The 26,602-nt window shown below is 36.7% G+C and overlaps 2 protein-coding genes across 4 annotated transcripts in view; one reads left to right on the top strand and one right to left on the bottom strand.

The window, feature by feature from the left end:
* Positions 1-49: 49 nt before the first annotated feature.
* LOC128021438 (CMP-N-acetylneuraminate-poly-alpha-2,8-sialyltransferase) lies at positions 50-12,519 on the bottom strand. 2 transcript variants are annotated; one of them, XR_008185544.1, is made up of 6 exons: positions 12,293-12,519; positions 10,345-10,473; positions 9,896-10,153; positions 7,603-7,896; positions 762-1,519; positions 50-668 (listed from the first exon to the last, which is right to left on the bottom strand). XR_008185544.1 is itself a non-coding variant. In XM_052608596.1 (5 exons), the coding sequence occupies exons 1-5, from the start codon at positions 12,469-12,471 to the stop codon at positions 1,237-1,239; spliced, it is 1,143 nt and encodes a 380-aa protein (XP_052464556.1). In that variant the 5' UTR covers positions 12,472-12,519; the 3' UTR covers positions 50-1,236. The 2 variants fall into 2 exon arrangements, 1 of the variants encoding a protein (XP_052464556.1); XM_052608596.1 differs by having other exon boundaries at positions 50-1,519.
* Positions 12,520-18,961: 6,442 nt separating this feature from the next.
* The window catches only part of LOC128021433 (peptidyl-glycine alpha-amidating monooxygenase B-like), a 35,368-nt gene continuing 27,727 nt past the window's right edge, over positions 18,962-26,602 (top strand). For both annotated transcript variants that reach the window (XM_052608588.1, XM_052608587.1), the window contains exons 1-4: positions 18,962-19,087; positions 21,782-22,131; positions 23,762-23,882; positions 25,952-26,009. In XM_052608588.1, the coding sequence (XP_052464548.1) occupies positions 22,040-22,131; positions 23,762-23,882; positions 25,952-26,009 (271 nt within the window). In that variant the 5' untranslated portion in view covers positions 18,962-19,087; positions 21,782-22,039. The remainder of the gene's footprint in view (positions 19,088-21,781; positions 22,132-23,761; positions 23,883-25,951; positions 26,010-26,602) is intronic.

Raw genomic sequence — 26,602 nt, 5'->3', positions numbered from 1 at the left:
GTAGGCGTATCACACGTCACTTCACTGTGGGCACAAATTCAGGAGATGATTTATGCTTTTGTCTAAAATGTATTTCCACATAGAAATTTGGCATTAAAACATGAAATCAACTTCAGAACTGTCAAAAGAAATTACAACAACAACAAAAGAAGTATAAAATAAAAACAAGATTTGTTTAAAAATACAAAATACATTACAAAATAAATAAAAGAATAAAACACTGAAGCAGAAAAACTATAATGAATACTGTAAGACACTGATGCCTTCGTTCAGAGAGCCCTGAAGCACATACATTATACATACATTATACATACAGTACATGTACAGTTTTTGCTCATCATTTGAGATAAAAACAGTTCTGCATCAACAATCTGCTCCGAATGTTTTTACTAATAATCCATTCTCAAGCCACTTCGACCAGTAACATACACAATATAATGGCACATAAATAATGTAAGGCATTATTATATTCAAGTCATCTGTTTCATGCATGCCGATACATTCTGACATGCACCAGAGCATTTGATAAAGAAAGACAACATACACATAACACACTCAATCACATTCACACAGTGTAAATCTGAGGACGATATATACCAGTGTTTTTATTTCTTTTCTTTTCTAGGTGCAACCACACGGTTCATTGATAACAAACCAGAAATGTGTTCCTGATAATAAACAGAAAATCATTATCAATCATCAAGTATTATAAAAATTACATGTCAGTAAAAAATTGATAGTGTGGGAGAAAACACACTCACCAAATGACCCATATTCACAGCAAATTCATCAACATCACACATTTAGGGTTTTTTATTCCCTTAGAAGGGAACTGAAAAGAAACTGCTCATGAAGCCGTTTGGACATGTGTGACCAAGGAGATCTGTGAACTGTGTGAAACAGACAATAATGATGTTTCTATATACTAAAGAGTACAGGACAGACAAAGAACTAAACTCAAACTCAAACACGGATGGAACAGCATCTTTGGCAACTTTTGAGTAAGCCATTTTCAGACAAGATCGCTTACCAAGATCCTAATATACAGTTTTAAAGCACTGAGCAGGACTGTTTCAGCTGTCATTTGGAAGTTTGTTCAGTGTCTAAAGCATTGCACTTTCTCTATAGTAAATGAACCGGAAGTCTCGGGATGAACCGGTAAGAGTTTCCAGTAGAAGGCACACTCCTTCTGTCATTTGAGTTTGTTTTCTTGAGCGTCCGTCCATCAGCTGCATGTCAAGCATACGTGCATTCAGAGGTTGTCAGTTTGAGCGCACCCTTACTGTGCAGCGTCTTCAGCGTCTTGAACTCCAGCGGCATCCGGTGGGGACCCGCACTGGAAAAATAGCGATATTTCAGTCCGTCATAGTAATGGTATTTAACGGGATTTCCTTTACCGTCTTTGGGGAAAGGCCAGAATCCATACAGGTGGATTTCATCACAGAAGCGTGTAGCCATTGTGTACATCAACAATCCAGTAGAGGGCCGTTTGATATTGATCTTATTTGTAAGCCAGAACCTAAGAAAGAAAAAAAAAAACATTCCTAGTTATTCCACATGTATTCTTCACATTATATTTATTAGGATGATGCCTTGAATATTTTTGGTTGATTAGGGTCTGCTGGACCTTTTGTAGTCACACTGGCAACAGACTTCTAAAGCAATTATTATTATTATTTTTCAAAGTTGTAGTGCTTTTGTCTTTTTCGTTGCTTTTATTTTTTGTATATTGTTACATCAATTAGCAAACATCATCGCACACCTGCTGGCAATGGATAGGTGCATAAGAAAGGACCAAAAAAGTCAACAACAACAACAACAACAACTAAAAATATATATATATATATATATATACAGGGCTTGACATTAACACCCGCCAACCCACCAAATGCGGGTGGATTTTGCTCGTGGCGGGTAACACAGTGACTCCAACTAGCCACTTTGGCGGGTAGAATAATTATAATGTTTTTAAAAGGCATCTGAAATAAGTCATATTGCAGTGTGACACTATGACACTACAACTCCCTTCAAGCGATCTGTGATATTTCTCAGTTCATCTCAGTGGATGCGCAGCACACCAGTGTTTAATGTACTGTAAACTCTAGTGTGAAGACGCACACATCCCCGTCGCTTTCTCTCACACACACATAGAGAGAGAAAGAGAGTGAGTGAATTGACATGCTACATTTAAACAATATTCTTAGTTGTATTTTCCTGTCAAAATAACAGCGTTCCTATGGAAGACTTCATCTTTTAAGAACAGCTGGGTTTTCCGGTAGTGGGCAGAGTTAATGTGCAAACAGCAATCCCATTGGCTGGCGCTCACCTATTATCTCCCCTGTTTTGATTTCAGCAAATCAGCTCAAGCAAATGCACAAAGCCTGATTAATATTCATGAATCCAGCAGCTCATTAATCCTTAGTAATCCTTAGTGTGTTTTATAGTTCTTATTGTCAGAATTCAAGTCATCAAATCAGTATTTCTGTTAGTTTTTTCCCCAATGTTTTTGTTGTTGTCAGAAACACTGAATGACAGAAAAAAACAACCACCTCTCAACTTAAAATGTTCAGTTAAAATGGCTTATATGCATTCATACAAAATTTATTTCTAATTACTTAAGCTATATTAAAAAAATACTTGATTATTATAAAGCTTGACTGACTGATGTTAAAAGTGTATTTTTTTTTTAAACTGTGCAATTGAACAAATATTATATACATCATCCAAAAAGCTCTCCAGACCGAACTGGCCCAGCTCTCTGTCCCTAGTTCTATCTGTCAGTGGATCACCAGCTTTCTGACAGATAGGCAACACTGTGAGACTGGGGAAATTCATGTCAAACAGCCGCTCCACCAACACTGGTACACCTCAGGGATGTGTTCTCTCCCCTCTGCTCTTTTATGGCGTTATTTTTGTGCCTCGATCTTGAGCGAGTAATAAGTTTTGATCACAGAGAACTATATTTTGCAAGCACATTACATTATATTTTGAACAGAAATTAACAATCGCAAAAAAAAAAAGAAATGGCTTGAGCAAGGAAAAAACGATTCCGTGCTCAATAAATGTATTTGCTTGTTTGCTATCCATATTAACGTGCAATAATAACCCCTCTCACGCAGTTTACTCAAGTGCTCTCTCACAAACGTATTCTCTGCGCTCCTGTCAAGTCCTCTCTCTCTCTCTCTCTCTCTCTCTCTCTCTCTCTCTCTCTCTCTCTCTCTCAACCTCTTAATTTTGTGTGCGCTCAACTCTTGACACACGCTTTGATTTGATTGGAGACCAACAGGCAATCACAATTGACCTTTAATTTTCTGATTGGTTGATTCTGTGGCACACTTGTAACACTGTTGTAAGTTGAGCGAGCGTGTGTCAACAGTTGAGCGCGCACAGAATTAAGAGGTTGAGAGAGAGAGAGGGGGGGGGGGGGACTTGACAGGAGCGCAGAGAATAAGTTTGTGAGAGAGCACCTGAGTAAACTGCATGAGAGGGGTTATAACTGCATGTTAATATGGATAATAGCAAACAAGCAAATACATTTATTGAGCATGGAATCGTTTTTTCTTTGCTCAAGCGGTTTTCTTTTTTTTGCAGTTGTTCATTTCTGTTCAAAATATAATGTAATGTGCTTGCAAAATATAGTTCTCTGTGCTCAAAACTTACAATTCCTAGCTCAGGATTGAGGCACAAAAATAACGCCATACTCTTCTCCGTGTACACCAATGACTGCACCTCTCAAGACCCCTCTGTCAAGCTCCTGAAGTTTGCAGACGACACTACAGTCATCGGTCTCATCCAGGACGGTGATGAGTCTGCTTACAGACAAGAGGTTAAGAAGCTGGCTGGCTTATAAACAATTGTTTTTTGTCTCTGTGTACAGGAAGCTTATGCCACTAAAACAAATTCCTTGTCTCTCTCTCTCTTCTCTCTCTCTCTCTATATATATATAAACTAAAATATTTACTAGCCAATGGTGATTCAATTGCCAAGGTATCCGTAGAGGGTTGCAACCTAACCAGTAGTCCTTATTAGGGCCGGAGCACAAAAATGCCACAAACTGAAATGTGTTTTTATGATGAGAGGAACGTTCCCCTCAAATTTTAATGAAGATAAAAGCAACTTTGTCTGAACCATGGCATGCATTTTTCGTGAGGTTTTGAGACTGACCTACTTTCCATTGCAATTTGTAACAAAGAATTTCCCATTGTGGTTCAATAAAGTAATTCTGAGTCTGGTTCTGATTTTTAAACAGACAGTGTTTCTAATGATAACGTTTTTTTTTTTCAGTTTAGTTTTTATCTTTTTTTATTAATCTTCTACATCCATGCACCACTTTTATTATACAGTAAGAAGCTACTTTTTTATATCTTTGTCTTAATACATGGTTTTATTTTAAAAAGAAGCTTTACATACAACCTTATCAGAGCTAATGATAATGACCTGTAATGTTATACATTTATGTAGTCTTGATTTGGGTGTGTACAGTGGTTTTACATTTAAAACGGTTGTAAGTCTAGTTCAAGTAAATATTTGCACGCCATAGTCAACTTTTCTCAGGTACAGGTTTCACAACAACAAAAATGTGGCTAGTAAAAATGATGTGTTGCTAGTAACTTTGGAAAACCACTAGCCACATTGGCTAGTGAGAAAAAAGTTAATGTCAAGCCCTGTGTATATATATATTAAAAAAATCCATTGTTGGCAAAGTTTTCTTTTGTTGCTTTGTATAATGTTACATAAAATATACTTCTTTTAGATTTGAGTGTATGGGGTCTCTAACAACTCATTTCAACATGCTCTCTTAATAAAGTGAAGGTACACTTTAGATGATAGTGCTGTTAAATCATACAATCTTAACAGAAACTAGTTTAAATCGAGTGTGAGTTAAGAAATCTAATCTTTGTTTTCATGTTGGTGTAATGTGATTTAGAAAAACATTTTCAAGAAGTTTATGAAATTGCAAAAAACTTTACTGCCGTACTATGGCCAAAAGACTACCAAACAAGAAAAAAAGAAGGACAAGAGCTGATTGTATCTGTCGGTTGTTGACTGGGTTTGGCCGCCGATGGAAGATCTGAATGTGATTGGCCTGATTGTGGTGCAGCCTTGCAAATGTGAGATAAGTTAACATTGGTTAATGCACTAGGTGTCATGAAATAACAATAAACAATACCTTTACAGAATTTATTAAACTAAGTTCATGTTATTATAAGTTCTTTTTAGGTATAGATTTTAACCATTTCAGTAGTGGTTGGTCAGAAAAGTCAAGGGAGACTGAGGCTCTTAAAAAGATATTGCAAAGTAATGTACAGATACATTAATCAATTGACTCACTAATGTATTAATATAAATACATATATTTTTCATTTTTCTTTCATATGCAATTTCTTTCATATGCAATTCACAAAATGGGGAATCAATTTTCCTTTCAAACTACACTCCAACATATAATCATATAAACATATAATCAATGAAGCTGTAGCACACAATGCATTTCTTATTTATATCACATCATGTCATTACATCATGACTGTGTTCTGAAGAGAGGATTCATACGAGTGCACATTTGTCATACTGTACAAATGGACTCAATACAATATGTTAGTTTCATATAATTTATCATTTAACCAGCATAACATCTATAATACTTTCTGTTATTTTCATTTATTATGCAGCAGTCCCATTTTAAATATTTCACTATGCACAGACACTATTTAACTGAACAGAGATGACATCACTGAATTCAATGATGAACTGCCTTTTACTGTCATTTTGCATTATTGAGACACTGTTCTCCAAATGAATGTTGTTCAGTTGCTTTGACGCAATGTATTTTGTTTAAAGCGCTATATAAATAAAGGTGACTTGACTTGACTCAGAGTGAAGTTTTAATGAAGAAAGCATCATATCTGTATTTTTAAGTACATAATTATTATTAGTAATAAAAGATTAATAGTAAATAGGCTACGTTTACATGATATATGGAGGTCTTTGATGTGTTTTTAGTATTGACGTTGACGATTAATTGATTATTTCATCTTTAGACAATATTTTATGAATATTCCTGAAGATTGACATCCTTAATAAATAGGCTACATACGTATACGTAGACAACATAAACAATAAAATATTGAGTGCACCAACACTGGACTGACTCACACACAGATATTATTATCTACACCAGATCCGTTCTGCACCACATCAACAGGTGTGTCGATAAACTATCCACCCATAAAATATTTAAAATATTCCCCAATTAGAAACCTCGGATGAGCAAGGAAGTTGAACTCCTGCTAAAAGCAAGTGACACAGCTTTCAAATCTGGCGACCAGGAAGACTACAGTTTATCCAGGGCCAATCTGTGAGCTGCTAAATACAATACTAACTTCGGATTGAAGATAAATTCAACAACAATGATCCTCAGTTTATGTGAACAGGCATTCATGCCCTCACAGGCCCATCACCTCAGCTCTCCTCACTTCCCTGGATCACCTGGATAAAGGCAACACTTATGTCAGAATGATATTCAATTCAATTTCAATGACTTCATTTCTGCTTTTAATACTGTGATTACATCTAACCTCACTGATCTTGGCATCAACCCTTCTCTCTGCAACTGGACCTCAGACTTTCTCACTGAAAGACCACAGTGTGTTAGGATTATCAATTACAACTCCTCCATTCTCACCTTGAACACTGGCGTACCTCAGGGCTGTGTCTTGAGCCCAATTCTCTACTCCCTCTCCATAATCACTCTATAATCAAGACGACACCACAGTGGTAGGCCTGATGAGCGGCGATGATTAAACGGCCTACAGAGAGGTGTTTCAGCACACGGCTGTGTGGTGAGCCGACAATAATCTCACACTCAACACAGAAGACCAAACAACTGATTGTGGACCCCGATGGACTCAGAAGGACTACACACACCCATCTACATTGATGGGGCCGAAATAGAGTGTGTTACTAGTTTCAGATTCCTGGGTGTGTGTGTTTTTGAGAATGTTTCCTCACAAACCACAAAACCTCAACACCACCATTCTGATCAAAACAGCACCTGTACTTCCTTAGGAAGCTAAGGAAAGCTCAAATGTCCCCCACATCTTAACAAACTGCATCAGTGTGGTACGGCAACCACAAAGACAAAGACATCCATCAAAGACACGTACCTCGAATATATGAATAACTACAGCATCATCTGTTATTATTGTTGCACATTCCTTTGCACAGTCTACTTCATAATGCCCACTGCACTGTATTTAGCCACTGACCATATGTTTCTATATTTACAAATACCTCATTCCGAAAAACTTACCATATGTTTTTATACTTCTTCATTCTGAATAATGAACCATCTGTGTTTTTTACTTCTCATTTTATTAATACACAATGGCTAATTGCACTTCTGGTTAGATGCTAATTGAAATTGCATTGTACTTGTACTCTGCAAAATGTGAGTAAAATTGAATCTAATCGAATCTAATTTATGTTAAGTTAAATTTTTCATGTAGCATGTTACTTCAGTCAAAGTGCTCAAATCTAGTAATTACTCTGAAAAGTGTTCAATAAAAATTGAACTCTGGAATGTTTATTGGTATAACTCACCCTCGTACAGCGTGGATCAGGCGGAGTGAAGGATATGCAGTGCGCACTTTGAGTTTGTGTTTAAGAATGAGCTCGTTCACGATCTCCACGTGCCTCTCTCCACCCTTCACCATGAAGGCTGGGATCCAGAGCACGCTGTTGTTCAGCTGCTGTAGACGCCGGATGAAACTGTCCCGCTGTCTTTCGTCCTGCAGACCCCCGTACACCCGCGGGATCACGGAGGGGTTCATAGTGGTGAAGTCTGATCTCAAACCCACATCATCTGCAAACTCCTCCAGAGGAGCCAGGTTACATCTGCTCAGGGATCACAGAACAGGCAATTAAGACAAATAAATTACAATTTAAGGAAGAAACTAAACATAAAACTTTGGATAAAATAAGGCTAACACCGGTCCAAATCCATATGCCTTAATTGTTAATTGTGACGAATATGCACACTGCTACTGAGCATCACAAAGCCATCATAAAATTCCCATTTAACCATGTCAAGCATAATTCAAATGAATCATACAGCATAACTGAATTTAATGCATGTGCAGATGAGATTTAAAGGACAGATTATCCGTAAATAATTACTTAAAATTAAAGATTGTTCCTCACACAAAGCTATAGCTATAATTATAGTGCACAAGTTATCCGTCACACATACTATTATGATGTTTTTTGTTTGTTTGTTTTTTCTGCGTCACTGTTAGCATTTAACAGCCTCAGTTGCAATTAATAAAACACTCTATGCAGGGCCGCATTAAGATTATAAGGGGCCCCTGGGCTTTACCTCTTCCAGGGCTCGACAATAAGGACTGCCCGATTACCTGAGGCTAGTGTGAATGACGCTCGGGACAGTAGACGTTACGGTCACTTGCCCGATCGGGCCAGTGCTGTAGGGTGTGCGTTTTATGTAGTATATGATATCGTGATTGTTGATTTAACGATCTGATATTATCGAGTATGCATCTCACTTTACAAAAAACAAACAAAAACACACCCATTCTGTGCACGCATGCACTACATGATGTAGTCTAGTCAGACTAAATTAGACTTGTGCACGTGATTTAGTCTTAATGCTTCAGAATTCAAATATGCCCCTGTATATATTTCATATTTATATAATTTAATATCTATGTTAACCAATATTACACAAAGAGTGCCGTTTTTCACCAAATATTAGCATGATTACTAATGTGATGATTTTATTCAGCGTACAGTTTAATAAACAAGAACTTAATATCAAGTGACTAACATTTTAGACTCCAAATCGTCTGTTTCGCTGTATTTCGCCAACAAAAAATTATTATAATCCACAGCTTTAGTGTGGTTCTTTCATTTTAATTTAATTTTTTTTCATTTTTCGTTACTGGCTTCAGCCAGATGGTTGAGATCACCGGGTTTGCATTCAAAGCAAAGCGATAAAGCGTAATTTTAAAGGGACAGCCAACGAATTATAAAATCCGATTACAATATTTTCCGGCATCATCGGGGCCCTCCCCCAGCCCAGGGCCCTGGGCTTAAGCCTGTGCATTAAATATAATAATTAATTAAATATACTTTCATTTTTGTTTCATGAAAGAAAGTCATACATGTTTGGAACAGGCGTTTTTATCCTTAATTAGCTGAAATGAAATAAAATTTTATTTCATCTGGACAGCTCACTTTCTCATTCATTTTAACTATTTTAGTACTTTAAGTACTAAATATCTAAAAATAATATATATATTTTTATAATAAATATAAAATAAATATATTTTATATAAATATAAAAATATCAAATTTTATCGAATATTATAACGGTAGCACTTTACAATAAGGTTCATTAGTTAACTACTTTAGTAAACATTATTAAAAAGGCATTATTAAAATCAAAAGTTGTGCTTGTTAACATGAACTTACAATAAACAAGTGTATTTTCATTAACATTAACAAAGATTAATAAATACTGTAATAAATGTATTGTTCATTGTTAGTTAATGCTATTTAATGCATTGACTAATGGAGCCTTATTGCAAAGTGTTACCACAAAAACTAAAACTGTATCTCAATGAAATTAAAACAACACTGGTTTGGAAAGATGGATTTTCATTTTAGAGGTGAAGTATTAAAAGCTTCTAAATTACTTAAAGATTTTGCTCCTGGTTCAGGTTTCCAAAAAATGGGAATCAAATAGTGTCCAAGCCAAGTTACCAGCAGGAAAACACTGATGCAGTGAGAGATAAATGACCATTTAGACCTTATTAGACTCTGTGCCTTGCCATAAGACCGTAATAATTAGATCACCGCAAAGAAGTAAATACATTACCGTATAACGAATCCATGGCTGTCTATCTCCTTCCCACATCTGCTCTTTAGCAGAACGCCTGAGTTTCCCACCACAGCGCAGGTCTTGAACGACTTGTTCTTCAGTGGAGAGACTTCAGGGAGTAAACTGTGTAGCGTCTGAGAAATATCGAATGTCCTGCGTCGGTCCAGAACGTAGCGGACCTTATCGCCTGGTTTAAAACTGCTCTTGAGAACAGACACGTCTCTCTCCGCGTCCAAGAAGCGAAGTACGTCCTTCCTTTCCATGTGTTGAAATGAATAAACACCACAGATTACTCATAAGTTCATAACCACACCAGCCTGCAAAACATACTCGAAAAATAACCCTGTGTGGTCATGCTCTGAGCAAGTCACAGGACAGTCTATTAAGCAATATCTCTAATCCTCGTCCCTTTCAAATGTTGCAGCATGAAGCACATGGTTTCTCACCTTATGATGGTCACAAGGGTGGCATTGCTCTTCCATCCCACTCCCATGTCACTCAGATCACGTAAATCAAAGCTGAAATGTTTCTCAGAGCTGTTGACCATCAGTCTGAAGGAACCTGGCTCAGACTTCCTGTTCAAATGGCAATGTGACAAACAGTAACTACACGCTCTGGCACTGATGCATTAAGTTTGATATTGTGTTTGTGTAGTCAGACTCATTAATATACTCTCATAACAAAAAGAAAGCACCATGCCGTGTACAGCAGCACTGGTATCCATCATGATATCAGAGAGGAAAAAAAACCTGCACAACCAGTTTAAGACATGCTGCCATCAGACTCACAGACACATCACCCAAACAAAACTCTTTTCCTGAGTTATTGATTGGTTATATCGGTGTTTTGGTGTCATTGATCACTGTTCAGTTAGATCTGATCATTACCTGCATTTCTTCCTTAATAAACTAATCATCTGTTTATTAATATTCAGTAAGGTCATTGATAAGTTTAGGTATGGGGTGGATTAAGGGATCTAGAATAAGGCATTAATATGTGCTTTATCAGTACTAATAAACAGATAATATGTGAGTAAACAGTTAATATTGAGAATTGGTCCTTAAAGTAAAGCATCGCCTTTATTTGTATTGATTTTCTGTTTTCATTTTTTAGTATGAGTTTTAGTAGTTTTGCTTTGTGTTTTCCCCATTTTTATTTTTTATTTTTATATTTTTTTATTTTTAGTACTTCACCTAAATGAAAATTGCACATTGTCTTGCAACTAGCTGAAGTTTTTGTTGTTGTTGTTTTACATATTATATTTCAACGAATGTTTAATTCAAGTAATGCAAATGTTTTTTTTATTAGTTTTAGTTTCAGTTCACACTCATAACCCTGCTGCTGATCTGTTTCCTGTTCTCATTATCCAGCATATTGTGTTTGAGTTGTCATCTGTCCAGTCATTTGTTGCTGTGTTTTTGTAAGATTTTGTGGTATATTCTCTGGATTCAGAACTTTTATTTATTTATTTTGTAAGCATAAACTCAAACTTACATTTGATACATTTTTCAGACAAAGACACGTAGTATCTCATGTAATTTTGCTTATATCTTGATTAAATTTTTTGATATTTGTACTTTTACTAGAAGTGCTTGGTGTTCTTTTTCTTTGAGGAGCAGGTTTGTACGAATCTGCATTTTGTAAATGAGCAAACTGTCGCTGCAAAGCATCAAAAGACTCATGTCACATGAAATCACATCGAAACCTGTGAGAAGACTCAGCTTTAGGTTCAGTTGACATTTACTGTCAGTTTTTTTCCACTTCTGTTTTTCAGTGATGTGCAACCAGAGTGCAAGAGACTAAAGGAAACCACATCTGATGAGCGTGAGCTGTCTGTGAGCTGTCCTCTTACTTAAAGAACAACACACAACTCTCACGCACACACACACACACACACACACACACACAAGTCAGATCTAAATCTGGCAAGCATATATGGCAACTAAAATATACTTTAAAATCACTTCTTCTGAAACTCGTTTGTCATGTTATTACTATTTATGTTATTACAACATGATGATTTTTAAATTGCACCTTTTTATCGGAAATATAATTCTTATTAATATATAATAGCATATTAAATAAATATATTCAGATGTAAAGTAAGCTACACAACTAGTGCACATTGATTACAATCAGTTGCACTTCTTTTTCACAAGGGTGTGCAAGAACAAAAAAAGCCATTTCGACTCAAACAAAGGACAGTGTGAATCGATCTTAATTCAGTTGAGATGAAACAACAGCAGGGCTCGTGAACTATAGTTTACAATAGGAGGTCTATGACACAAATCAATAAACAAATGAGCAGAAATGAATGTTTAGTGCTAGAGACTACAGCTCAATCAGACTTCCGATGCTGATTAGATGAGGAGGTAATTCACTCTGTAACCTTACCTTGTCAATCCAGTTCTCTGATGCGCTTCATTCCTGCCGATATCTGTCGTCTTGTAGACTATCAGCAGGATGCTTATGGTGCAGATAGTCCACCGTTTCCGAGTGAGCCACATTTCACACACGCATCTGGAGCAAGTGTGTGAAGATGAGAAGAAAGAGTGCTCTCCTGAAGCGCACATCACCCATCGCTCTCTCTCTCTCTCTCTCTCTCTCTCTCTCTCTCTCTCTCTCTCTCTCTCTCTCTCTCTCTCGAGTCAGTGAGTGACACGTGCAGGAGCCAATCAACGCACATTGAGACACATTCTAATAATCTTTCTTATCGAAATCGAATCGGTTTCGAATCGATGAAGCAGTGCATTTCTTTTCCACGCAGAAATCTGATCTCATCGTGGATTACAGGAAGTGACAGGAAACACGGAGACAGACGCACTCTTTAGAGAAATTGGCTGAAAATCTTAAAGTCGCCTATTGTAAAGTTTTAGGCACTTATGTAAAAATAAATAAATAAACTAACTGTAAAGTATATATTTAAAAAAAAAAAAGAATAGTAAGCATAGTTTATTAAAAAAAATAGAAAAATGTTTTATTTATAGGCTAAATTAACTTTATTAGCTAAATCGAAGTATTTATTAAAGCCATTTTCTTTCTCACACTGCAGTTAGGGCATATTCTTGATTTTCCACTGACTTTCAGATTATTGCAGAGAATAAACTCTGTGATCAACCAACGTTTATGAATCGTCTGCTTGTTTTGTCATCATGATAATCTTCACAAAGAAACAGAACTTTTGTAAATTTGGAAGCCTGAATACAATTGGCAGACGTCAGTGGCTTAACTTTGCTTTGAAAAGTGGTGGGAAAAATTTAATTTTCGATTTTCAAAAACACATCGATGTACCAGGGGCAGGGCCAGAGAAGGCTGACCGCAGGTGCTGAGGGGGTGCAGACCATTCAGCGCTCCAGACTCGATGGCCTCGTCCCAGATGGAACACTTCATGTGCACTTCCGGTCTTCAATGGCCACAATAGCCGCATTTCCACTGTCGGGCCAATGTCTGTTAAGTCCACGAGACCGTAGGGAGTCCCGTATGTCATTTTAGCGAGGGTGCTCGCGAGCGCCCCCTATGTGGCCTTTATGTGCCCTCGATCCGCACCGGCGCGAGCTCTGCAGCAGTCTTCAACTCGACAGTCAAAGCATTACGTCACAAAAGTACGGACGCAGAGGAAGACCACGAGGGTTTAGGGTGCCATTTGGGAACGCTCTTTTGCGACTAAGTTGGTCGGATGAGCAATTTTGTAATTATTTTTTTATTGTATTAATCAATGCATGCTGATGAACCTGTATCATAATTTATAGTTATATGGAAACGAAAATGGTTAACATTCAACCCGTTCTTTTTCATCAGCAGTATTTTTTCTGATTTGAATTTTGTGAAAGGAGTTCCTCTTTTGCTGTGTTATAAGCCCAGCTTAGTTCTCGCCCACTCAATTTTGTAATATGCTTCAATTTTAGGCAGGTCAATCTCCACATGGACACATGGGTTTATGGTAAGCTGTATGATGAACTACACCACACCACAGACACATGACCTCAGCGTCACTGTCACTGTCACTTCTGACAACTCACAGACCTTATTTAACCAAAAACCCACTGACATCAGGACGATGGAACTGAAAGTGTTTAAATGCTATCTCATTTCCGGTTTTGGCCCACAAAAACAAATCTTCCCCGGTTCCCTGCATCACTCTCAGCTTTTGGGATCTGAAGGAGTGTTTGGAAATTGTGACGCTCATCTGAGTTGGGCTTGCTTGATTGGTTTTTATTTTGGCAATTGTAAAAGGCCATTTACACCAGAACTGAAATGAATAAGCCTCAGGCTGAAGGAAATATAAATTATTGTCTGTACAACCTTTTTGTCTGTAAAATCATGTCAAACTAACCTTTCAGCTGTGCTGCTGTTCTGGATTGCATGAAGAAAAAGATGCAGGTTATCTAAAGTCATTGCTGCAGTACGGTTGAACTGGATCATCAACGGTCAGCAGCATAGACACTGGTTAATAAAGCTGGATTAAATACATAAAGGATATTTGTGCTATTTACCATATTGCAGGTTTGCATCACATTCTGAGTTTGCATTTTTCAGTAGTATTCATTTTGAGGAATACTAAATCAGTTTTAGTGCTAAATGTTGACATTTAGTCCAGAACTACAGAAAGCATGTTCACACAACGCTTCTGCACTCACTCCTGATTCCTCTCAACATGAGGACAAGAGAGCTGTCAGTCAATGAGTAAATGGACTTTCATTCCCTTTTTTTCCCTCTTTTTCCTTTTTTTGTTGAAAAAGTAACTCAGTTGTTTTTATTGTAAAAGTATTGTGGTACTTTAGTTACTTGAAAAGAGTCATCTCTATCCAAGTTAATGTGTTTCCTCCAACACTGCTAATGACACAGCTTATTAATGCTCATTTTATTTTGTTCTCTTCTAAAATGTTAGATTTTTTCCCATCCCTGATCATGCATTTATTTATTTAAATTTATTTCATTTCATTTTACTTTATTTATTTATTTATTTTTATTACAAACACTCATTTGTTGATGCATTTATGCATGGAATAAAATAAAATAGGTGTCTTTATCAAACTAAAAATGAATGGAAACCTTTTGGGGGGGTAAAGCGTGTACTATACTTGTGATCTTGTTCATCATATTTGCTTGCATATAAATGCAATAGAAAATAAAACATCTACATTATTAGTTTTTGATCTCGTATGTGTGTGATCCATTATGAGAAGTGAGTGTCCGTCTTGACTGGATATATTTTATTTTTTTCCTTGACCACTGCAGATTACTTTCGTCCACTTCGAGGCGAGGCATCTGGCTTCTCAAACGAGTCTTTGATTCATCCCAGTGAATCGAGTCTTGTAAATTCTTTTACCAAAAAGATTAATTCATTGATTCGTTCGGAGTGCTTTCATATTCACACCAGAAGGTGGCGCCAACAGAACGTGAAATGAGTTATAAGTCATTTACGTGTTATGATTGAGTCACTGCATTAATTTGTACGAAAAGCCACAACCCTTATACAGATGCAACTAGAATGTTGTGGAAAAGTTAATTTATTTCAGTAATTCAACTCAAATTGGGAAATAAATTCAGTGCACATAGACTGAAGTAGTTGAAGTCTTTGCTTATTTTAGTTGTAATGATTGTGGATCAAATTTATCAAAAACCCATCAATTCACAATCTCAACAAATTAGAATATGATGTCATGCCAATCAGAAAATCAACTCAAAACACCTGCAAAGGTTTCCTGAGCCTTCAAAATGATCTCTCAGTTTGGTTCACTAGGTTACACAATCATAAGGAAGACTGATCTGACAGTTGTCCAGAAGACAATCATTGACCCCTTCACAAGGAGGGTAAGACACAAACATTCATTGCCAAAGAAGCTGTTCACAGAGTGCTGTATCCAAGCATGTTAACAGAAAGTTGAATGGAAGGAAAAAGTGTGGAAGAAAAAGATGCACAACCAACCGAGAGAACCACAGCCTTATGAGGATTGTCAAGCAAATTGATTCAAGTATTTGAGTGAACTTCACAAGGAATGGACTGAGGCTGGGGTCAAGGCATCAAGAGCAAACACACACAGACGTGTCAAGAGATTTACTGAACCACAGACAACATCAGAGGCGTCTTACCTGGGCTACAGAGAAGAAGAACTGGACTGTTCCCCAGTGTTCCTGAGTCCTCTTTTCAGATTAGAGCAAGTTTTGTATTTAATTTGGAAACCAAGGTCCTAGAGTCTGGAGGAAGCGTGGAGAAGCTCATAGCCCAAGTTGCTTGAAGTCCAGTGTTAAGTTTCCACAGTCTGTGATGATTTGGGCTGCAATGTCATCTGCTGGTGTTGGTCCATTGTGTTTTTTGAAAACAAAGTCCCAGTTTACCAAGAAATTTCGTAGCACTTCATGCTTTCTTCTGCTGACCAGCTTTTTGAAGATGATGATTTCATTTTCCAGCAGGATTTGGCACGTGCCCACACTACCAAAAGCACCACGTTTGTTAAATGTCCATGTTGTTGGTGTGCTTGACTGGCCAGCAACTCACCAGACCTGAATCCCAGAGAGAATCTATGGAGTATTGTCAAGAGGAAAATGAGAAACAAGAGACCAAAAAATGCAGATGAGCTGAAGACCACTGTCAAAGAAACCTGGGCTTCCAGACCACCTCAGCAGTGCCACAAACTGATCACCTCCAGGCCACGCTGAACTGAGGCAGTGTTTAAAGCAAAAGGAGCCACTACCAAGTATTGAGTACATGAAGAGTAAACGAACATACCTTCCAGAAGGCCAACAGTTCATTAAATGTTTTTTTTATTATTATTGGTCTTGTTATTGGTCTTATTATTATTGAGATGCTGTTTTGTTGTGAAAGTGAATCTAATTTGTTTGATCTTCCAAAAGAGAACTCAACCAGAAATCAGTAGTTAAGTTGTATTTACAAAACAAATATTCAGATGTGTGCAGCGCAATTTACGGAGGACTGTTTCCTGATCCTGGGAGAGAAGACTGCAATGCTGGCAAACTGTAAGCACGTTTACATATTTAAAGGATTTGCCACTGATGATTAAAACGTGAGTTTTAAGTAGTGTGGAGAAGTGCTAGTTGTTTGACAGTTTTACGTCTCACGCTTGAGGCATTCAGCCAATCACAACACACTGGATAGCTGGCCAATCAGAGCACACCTTGCTTTCCAAAACAATGAGCTTTGTAAAACCGATGGGGCATAGAGGAACAACAATAATGCACAGTATGTGGAAAATAATGTGGAATTTTGTACTATATTGAGTCCCCCATCAGACATTAGCATTAGACAGATTTGACTGCTGCTGTAGTAGTAGCAAGACAATAGTGTCCTTATTCAGCTCCAGCTGTGTGGAGTAATTCACTCATTCAAGTTACATGTTATAGTGAATAAATGTTTGCCAAGACTTTTGCGTTATGACTGTCTGGAACTTGTGAGAAGGAATCAAATTGTGTGAAATGCTTGCTGAAAAACTTACTCACCCTCAGGACTAGGACTTCAGCCGTGCTCCTGGGGAGCCACTGTCCTGCAGAGTTTGGGTACAATCCTTATCAAGCAAACCCAAACCAGCGAATCAAAGTCTTCAGCATCAAAATCACAGGCCAGGTGTGTCGAAGCAGGCTGGAAATAAACATTGCATCACAGTGGGTTCCCAGGATCAGGGGTGAAGACCTAGACCCTCATTGCATCACTTGCTCACCAGTGGATCCTCTGCAGTGAATGAAAAGAAAAGAAAAACAACAACAACAACACCTGATCCAATCAGTTTTTTTTTATTAAAAAACATAAAGTTCCCATAAATATCACACTTCAGTTTAACATTGAATGAAAAAATTAAAACAATTTTTGTGCATTCACAAATAATCCGTTTGATCAGAGTATAGATGGATTGAAACAGTGACTGTGGAGAGAGCCATGCAATGCTCTCAAACTCACTGTGTTGTAATCTCTCACAGTTTAAAGTGTCTGTCACAGGCAAGTGACACTGCTTTCATATCCCGTTGACACAACGCAGTTTTATCAGAGAAGATGGAAATTGCACACAAACAAAAATAAAAAATGAAAAAATGAACCACCACCTAACATTTAAGCCTAAATTTAAAATGAATAAATGCTCATGTCTTCTATGTTTTGACATATATGTTTACTGTTAAAATCTCAGAAAATCTTTTTTTTTTTTTTTCCTGGTGAGATGTTTTTAAACTTAGTTTTTTTTTTTAACTCCTTACTTGGGTCAATAGAAACAATATACTGTATTAACATTTAATATCTTCAGTTTGAACAGGACCAGCAAAAAATAAATTTTATCTTAGATATTTCATTAATTCATGTACATGTGTACGCACTGCCAAATTACCATCAAAAAACATAGTTCTGTATATAACTGTAAATGTTAAACATAAGCATATATCATGGATTTTAAAATACCTTTTTTGGGATAAAAGGGTCTGCTAAATGTTTTGCAGTTCTGTATTGCTATTGAATTTAAATATGTGGTTGTACTCTATGCATCTTGTAAACTGACTTGTGCTGAAAATGTATAGTTTTCAATGAAGTCCTACCATGAGCTATGAATGTAAGTGGTGATATACAGGTATGGTATTTTAATTTAACAATAAAAAAATGATAACCTAATTCCCAAAGAAGAACCACAGCACCCAAGAGCTCCATCAGAGCGGCTACTGTTAGCATCGAAACGGATATTGCGTCGAAAGAGCTCGGCAGCTGCCCTCTCCCATATTGTATTGTGAATGATGTCATTTCCCATGCATTTCCCACTTACATGTTGTACAGTTTAAAGCAATAAACTCATAATGTTTAGCTTTTTTTATTCAAACATAAATGAGTAGATTATGTTGCAATGTGGTTTCTTCTAATTGAGTTTGACCCAAAGGCTGCCTGCGTGGGCGTAGCTGCGATGTTTAGATGCTGTGTATAACGGATGCTGAAACACTGATGGATCAATGAGGAGAGAGAGACTCTTGGGGAACGTCACTATGGTAACTGACGGTGAGTGCCTGTGGGTGTGCAGCGGTTGCCATGGTTACCTTCTCTTCAGCTCTTGGGTGTGATGATGATGCTGCTCTCTCTCTCTCTCTCTCTCTCTCTCCTCCCTCCTTCTCTGTTTCAGTGAGTCAGGCTGCGCTGAAACAGCAGCACTTCATCTCTCGTTCTCTGCCGTGCGTCAGATCTTAACGTGATGAGCGAGTGAGGTAGGCAGGCTGTTATGAATGTTTGTCTTCTCATGGACTCTTTCGTGCTCTCTGTTAAATGCAGTGGATGTGTTAGTGTTAGCAGATTGAACGCTTTTGCTCTGTATAGTGTGAGAGTTTGAGCAGATTCATTGTGTCCGTGATCCTTTATTTAGACTCCTGAGAGACTCTGTCATGTGCAGACCGATATTTTCAGGATGATCAATGGTGTATGTTTGAGGAAGTGCAGGAGAGCATTAGACAGTTGTCTCTCTTCATCCGTGATCCATGCACATAATAAATACTGTCTGTTTGGGATGAGCATCATCACTGGTTGATGAAAAGTGAGCGGTTTCTGTGGATTACACTGGTGTTCTTCTCAGTTCTTTGAGTTTATATTTGGCAGCAGGTATGGATGACGTGCGAGATGATTCATGCTGGGAATGATACGCTGACCTAGGGATGGCACTGTTTCCAGTTTCTGTTTTGATGTTATAAAAAGGGAGTTGGGATCAGTTTGGGATGAATTTAAGCAAATGTACACATGTATTTATATCTCTGTTAACATTGAACATTATGAATGGATCATTTGTAAAAACAACTGTTCCTTTATAGCCTAATCAATACTTGGCTTCAATAATGTAGATTAATGAAGAGTGCAAACGACTGATTTCCACTTATTCTAAATCTTTAAAGAAGAAGGGCCTAGTGTACATAGATGGCTTTTCTTTTCTTTTTTTTCTTTTTTTACCTCTTTTTTAGTCTCTTTGTAAGAGGATAAATGCTGTTTCTGAATATATAAAAGGATGCCATTCCAAAAAGATCACCAAATCCTAAACACAGTCGTTTGGCATTGTTTTTGGCATTTTTTTTTTTTTAAAAGAAGTGCGAATGATTCATATTTCAGATATACAAGACTTGTATGGATAATGGAGTCCAGTCTGTTATAAGTGATGCTCCCTGTGGTTTTAGGAGAGGACGTAGCTCTATAGATCACATCATTATTCTTGAAAGTTACAGAAATGATGCTAAGGAACATGTGACTGCTGTTTTCTTTGACTTAGCAAATGCATTTGATGCAACTTGTAAATACAGTGTTTCCCATCATCCACATCAACTTATAGAAAACTGCTGCTGTTTTCCAAACTGAGATTTTATGTAAAGTAAAAAAAAAAGGTGGATTGACATTGGTTACTGACTTTTGCAGAATTTTCTCTGTTCGACCAGCCTTTAGCTGTGACAATATTCACAAAATAGCATGGCCTGTCATGCATTATTGTTTAATATTGTTTCAGAAAGTAGCACAATATCTAGCACAATATCTCATCACAACACATTTGATGAATGGATATGCTATTCTTTCATTTTTCATTTCATCTGAATATTACCATCTGTAAGATTGACTTAGCCAGTCAAAGCAGTTTTGAGGTTAATTGATCTAATTCTGTGTCTCTGGAAAATCATTATGGGATGTTATGCTGAATTTGTGTCTATTTGGGATTTGTGGAAACATTAATGTTTTTAGATTCACGGATTAAAGAAAAAAAAAATATATATATATATATTGGGTACATTTACAACAATGTACTAAAAACAGAAAAGTTCTTCTTCTGCATTTTTGAAAAGTGTTGCACACAGACAACAACATCATCAAAATGACCCCGTTCACACAGATCTGTGGAATCAGCTGAAAACAATGTTTTATGGTTATCATGCATGTCCATAGAATTTGTTTTCATAAATTTGTCTTTGTAATTTACATGGAGACAGTAATGGTGTTGTTTACCAAAACCTGCACTTTGAAACCTGTTTTCAAAGGTTTAAATAATCAGCCAAAACATATAAACAGTTGTAAATTTTTCATTGAAAATCATGTCGTATAAAGGCCTTAAATTACCCTTAGGGTAGGGTACATATATATATTTTGTTTGCTAGTGTTATTTTAATTTTATTTAATATTGTCATTTATTTATTTAGTTATTAATGATTTATAAAGATGAAGCATAAAAATCCTGGTTTATTGTGTGAAAATTGCAAGATTTGTTAAAAAAACGTTACTTCATTCCTGAAATGCGTTTTGATTTCATATGCCCAGAAAGACCAAGCAGCTCCTTGTCAAGATGTTAATTTCCCTCAGTGTCAAGAGGATTATTTCAGCGATTAATTCAGTTTACACTGAAAGAGCGTAAGCCTTCAGTTCCTCCCCGTCTGCTTGTTTCTATTCGTCTTATTTGGATAGGCCTCTCTTCTTCATCACTAGACATCTGCCTGTACACTGTTTGTGCGTCTCGTTGATTGGACTGAGGCACTGAATGTAGACGTATTGTGATGGTAATCTCGGGATGTTGTCGATACCTCCCATAATTCCCAGGGGCTCAGGTCTGCTCATTTACTGTTCATCCCTCTTAAGATATCGAGTATGGTGCTGATCCCGTCACGAAGCTGTGCTAGGCCCCTTCACTTCCTGTGTCTCCTGGAGAGTATTGTTATGGGAGTCCTCTTTGATTAGATCAGTGTTTGCTCTCTCTCTCTCTCTCTCTCTCTCTCTGTCTCTGTTCAGAGTCAGACTGAAAGTAGATTTCATGAACGGTGGTAGGGATGTGAGAACTGATCTCTCTGATTATTCTGAGAGTGCTGGGTTATATTTTAAAATGTGCATTTGTTTTATTGTCATCTGTTTGTTCTCCTCTTCTTTTTTGGCTGCTGTTTTTGCAGGTTGTGAGAGAAGCCTGATGTTGCAGTCGTGATATGTGCTGCCCAGCGTGAGACGCAAGAAGCCCGTCTCCTCCTCCTCCTCTTCATCTCGTGTGCCCGTGTTCGACCGCCCAGGACTGTTTCATGGCTCTTTTTTGAAGAGACAGAGCGAGTGAAGAGAGCAGGAGATCCGGAGCAGTGTTTCTGTGGCTGATGGACTGAAACACATCGGCTCTCTTCAGTTCTGTTGTTGATCGCTCTCTTCTGTCCCGGTCAGAGATGGGCGCTCTGGGGTGCACCGTGCTCGTGTTTGCGCTCTTCTTTCAGTGCCACAGCCTCAGTGTCCAAAACCCCATGTTCAGGTCCAAGAGGTGAGCCAGGTCCCTTTTAAATCATACTTCATTATAAGTACTGAGTCAAAAATTAGCACATTAATTACACATAATTTCACTAAAATGAATTGGGTTATACTTTTTACACTTGGGTTACATTTAAGTACTGAGTACTATTAATTAACTACATGTATATATTCTAGGGTTAGGGTTTGGGTTTGGTTTGGGGTTACTTGTTATTGTAATTATACAATTATGTAATTATGCATAATTCATTGTTATTATAATAGTAAGTACATGTAACATGTGAAACACTGACACCTTAAAATAAAGTGTTACCATGAATTGTTTCCTTTGTATATTACTTAACTTAATATAGTGCCTCCATACTTTGTGTTTAGGGCTGTTATTTATGTTTATTTTATTTTGTTGTTTTTTTGTTATATGGAAACAAGTGATCCAACAAGAGTTTTATTTTAGTGATGCAGTGAAATTAATATTTTACAGAAATATTTAAAAATACATTTTTCATTTGACAGACAACAGAAACCTACGGAAGAGGATTAGGGCCAAGCAATAATAATAATAATAAAATAATAATAAAAATAAATAAAACCATTTTGAGATTAAGGTCATTATAATGCAAGATTAAATCTATGGATTAAATAAAATGTTAATTTCAAGAATAAAGTCATTGGTTTTTGAGAAAAGAATAAACCATAACACTTCGAGTGGGTAGGACAAAGGGAGGGCTTTGCTGTTCCAATAAGGCAGCGTCTATTTAATAATTTTAATAAATAAATACATTTACACATGCATCCTGTTAATGTACAACAATACTGACGTGCAACTAGTATCTCTCACTATTTATAAGTATAAATAGCATCTAATAAGTATTTAAGCTTATTGCAAAGATCTTCTTCTTTTACATATCATAAACAGAATCACTATTTTCACTCAAATAAAGCTGTAGAGCTGTAGACAAACACAAGGTTGCACAAAAGGCAGATTTATAGCTCTCTATCAGCTCCAGTTCATTGTTTAAACAGTGACGATAATAAAAGCTTTTCTTGACACATTTATTCAAGCATACATTAAATAAATAAATCATTAACAGGTTAAGGTAAATATAATAAATACATAATATACTGCATCTATTTACTGAAATGTTATTAGAGTTGTTTTTCTAGTCGACGCAGCTCAGTGTAGAGTCTAGAGGTCAATGTAATGTTAAGTGATATATTGTTTACAAGCTGTTTATTAACATCTTTCTGTGGTTGAAACACACACGCGCGCACACACATGCGCGCGCACACACACACACACACACACACACGGATGCACAAACATTCAGTAATATTTACATTAAGCATTTTAACTTCTTTTGTGATATAATGACAGCTGAAAGCTAAGACAGTGCTTAATGTGAAAAGTTGACTGAGATTATTGGATTATGTTCAGCACGCTACAAATACCGTTCGTTTTCTTCATGCATCCACTGTAAACATCATAAACTAAAAGGTTGATCTTGGGGCTTAAGAATTGATGTCAGTTGATTAAATTGTCAACTCAGCATTATTTTCCACTGTCCACACAGCTGGCATGTTTACCTGCTATAGTTAACCACATTTTGTGTGCAAAATAGACACTAATACAGTCAAAACTGTAGGTTTCAGGACAGGGCCTGGTCAGACCCCAATGACTGCTCCAGGACCAGACAGTCTTTTGTGCTGTCCAATCCTTACAACTTTTCCCTCGATATTCGCGTACCTGGGGTGATTCCAACAGAGGTAAGACGTATCATCTTTGTGATTTGCTCATGAAAGCCCTTGCTTCATCACCGGTTAGCTCTCAGCACAGTTTTGGGAAATGCTATGAAAGTGTGCGTGGGAAGAGGAGAGACGACAGCACAGACGGCTTCTGTCTGATTTCACTCTCCTTGAGTTAAAAGCAGCACAGTTTCCCATAAACCCATGCTGCACTTCATCATTTCCTTGCATCAAAATGAACATATTATGCATGCTTTGGTAAGAACACTGTGCAAACACACACATCCTGGCACAGCTATAATGTATTACAGAAAACAAATGCACAGCCAGTTACATCTGCACTTGCATGGAAAGTCTATATGAGTGTGCTGTTGCCTATTTAATAACAGAGACTCTTATTTTGTGCTGTTTATTCATTGCTTTCGAAAGGTTACATCGAGGTGTAAAAACTAGATGGGTCATGTTTGTGTTGGAACAAAAACTGTTAACCAACGAAAACAAACACGTCTCTCAACTACTGAGAGAAACATCTTCTCATAGAAAAATGCATTTGCATCTCATGAATAATAATGAGACACAGATGAGTCATCAGTGTACTGTAGAGATAATGAATGTTTGAAACCCATAAGCACAAAATTAACTAGTTTTCTTTTTAATAAATTGATTTTAACATTGATGTGCAGCAAATAAAGGCATTTTTAACATCTCAGAAAATGTAGTTCAGAGTTTCATAAACCTTTAAAAATCAGATTGTAGCGCAGTATTATTGCAGGTTTATTTGCATGTATGTATGTATGTGTGTGTGTGTGTGTGTGTGTGTGTGTGTGACAGTGCTGATTGCACTCAACCTTGTTGCTCAGGCAGCTGAAGAAAGAGCAAGCCTAAGTCAAAGATTAAAAAACAAGAAAATGAGATTTAATATTGCCTGTTTAACTTGTTTAAATATTTAATGCAATTTTTGCAGCATATGTAATACAATACATACAAATACAGCAGAATTCATAATATAGCTGATCTAGTTAGTTAGTATTTCAGCTGAACCCTGGTTTACCCAAAGCCACTTGCAAGTGAAACAATGGAAGCAATCGAAACAACAGGAGAGCAACAATAAACAAGTGCTATAACAAGTCTCAGAGAGCTTCACACAGTACACGTATATAATAAAGACAAAGAGGCATTTTTTGCTTTTGTTCCCTTATGAAACAAAAATATATTGCAGTATATTGGAAAATATCATGTAATATATTAGGCATATATTTTTTCCAATATATTGCAATATATTGAAAGTGGCAATCATTTGAATATGTTGCTATATATTATAAATATATGTATCATCAATATATTATTAAATGTATTCAAATATATAAAATATTAGAAAATAAAAAGGGAAAATAATATATTACAATATATCACAATATATTTTAAGAAATATATTGGTAAATATATTTTCCTTTCGTTAGGGTTAATTGTATAATAAATAAAAAGAAAACAAAAATAGATAGAATACAAAAAAATACTGTATATTTTTTTTTAAGAAAACAAGCAGTTAGTAAATGAATAGAGTGAAAGACTAAAAGTTTCACAGTTATAATTCACAGTTTATATATTCACATATAAAAAATATGCATTATATAATCATAAACTATTAGTATGGTGCATTGGTGCAAATAATAAATCTTGTATTTTTTTTATATATATATAATTGAGTTTTGCTTAAAATTCTCACCTTTTGGGCACTTAGCAAATTACACATGCAATATAGTGTTATGTTATATTTACGTTTTGTTATAAAATAGTCAGTATTTACTTTGCAGCATGCTTGTATGGCCAAATAACGGCTGCCCCTAAAATGTGTTTGAAGCACTTGTGTAGATATTGCATGAAATAAATATTTTTAAATGTCTAGATATTTTATTTTGGTGCATTTAATTCTGTTATCACTGAACTGGTCTAGTCTGACGTATAATTCAGTTTCACAAAGTGTTGCATATATATATATTCAGTGCTCGTTCTGCTTTTGTAAACATGGCCAGCAGTGAATATGTGTTATCTGTGATAGAAACTGTCTGACTTGTGTTTGTTTTTAACAGTCTGACAGCTACTACTGCACGGCTGTTCCTGTCCCCACGCCATGGGAGGCATACATAGGTGAGCACATGATCATCTCTAATCATCGTCTCAGTCCTGACTTTATTAAATAATCATCTAAAGTAAGTCAACAACATGAGAGAACGGGAACTAAGTCTCACTATGAACCATCTATGAACAAGACAAAGACTTGAGTCTGAACAAGGAAGTCACGAGGACTAAAACACAGTGAATGAAACCTGGCCACTTTATTTTTACGTGTGCATTTGCACTGTAATGTTTGAACAAGGACCGTCCGCTGGGTCTGTGTGCATAGTAAACTTGAATTAATATACGTGAATGCTGTTCGGTATTTAACTGGTCCTGATGATGAAATGAATGTTTAATCTGATCAGGCTTTAAAGATGTAATCTCGTCCAGGCCGGTCTCTCCTGAGACTGCATCTGCTTCTGCTAACATCGCAGTATAAGGTCTCTCTCCTGCTGTGTGCTTACCAGGCCATTAAACCACACGTTATCATACGTTTCACTGATATCCATCTTGAAATGAAGCACGTTGTGTGAGCTCTCAGTCATTGTAACAGCTGACTGGTTGTGTGATACTGACTTCAGCTTTTAGTGGATTGTGTTTCATTGTGTGGTCTTTAGAGAAGA

Source organism: Carassius gibelio, chromosome A10 (genome assembly GCF_023724105.1).
Source record: "Carassius gibelio isolate Cgi1373 ecotype wild population from Czech Republic chromosome A10, carGib1.2-hapl.c, whole genome shotgun sequence".
NCBI classification, from domain to species: Eukaryota; Metazoa; Chordata; class Actinopteri; order Cypriniformes; family Cyprinidae; genus Carassius; species Carassius gibelio.
This window is presented reverse-complemented; position numbering and strand designations above follow the sequence as displayed.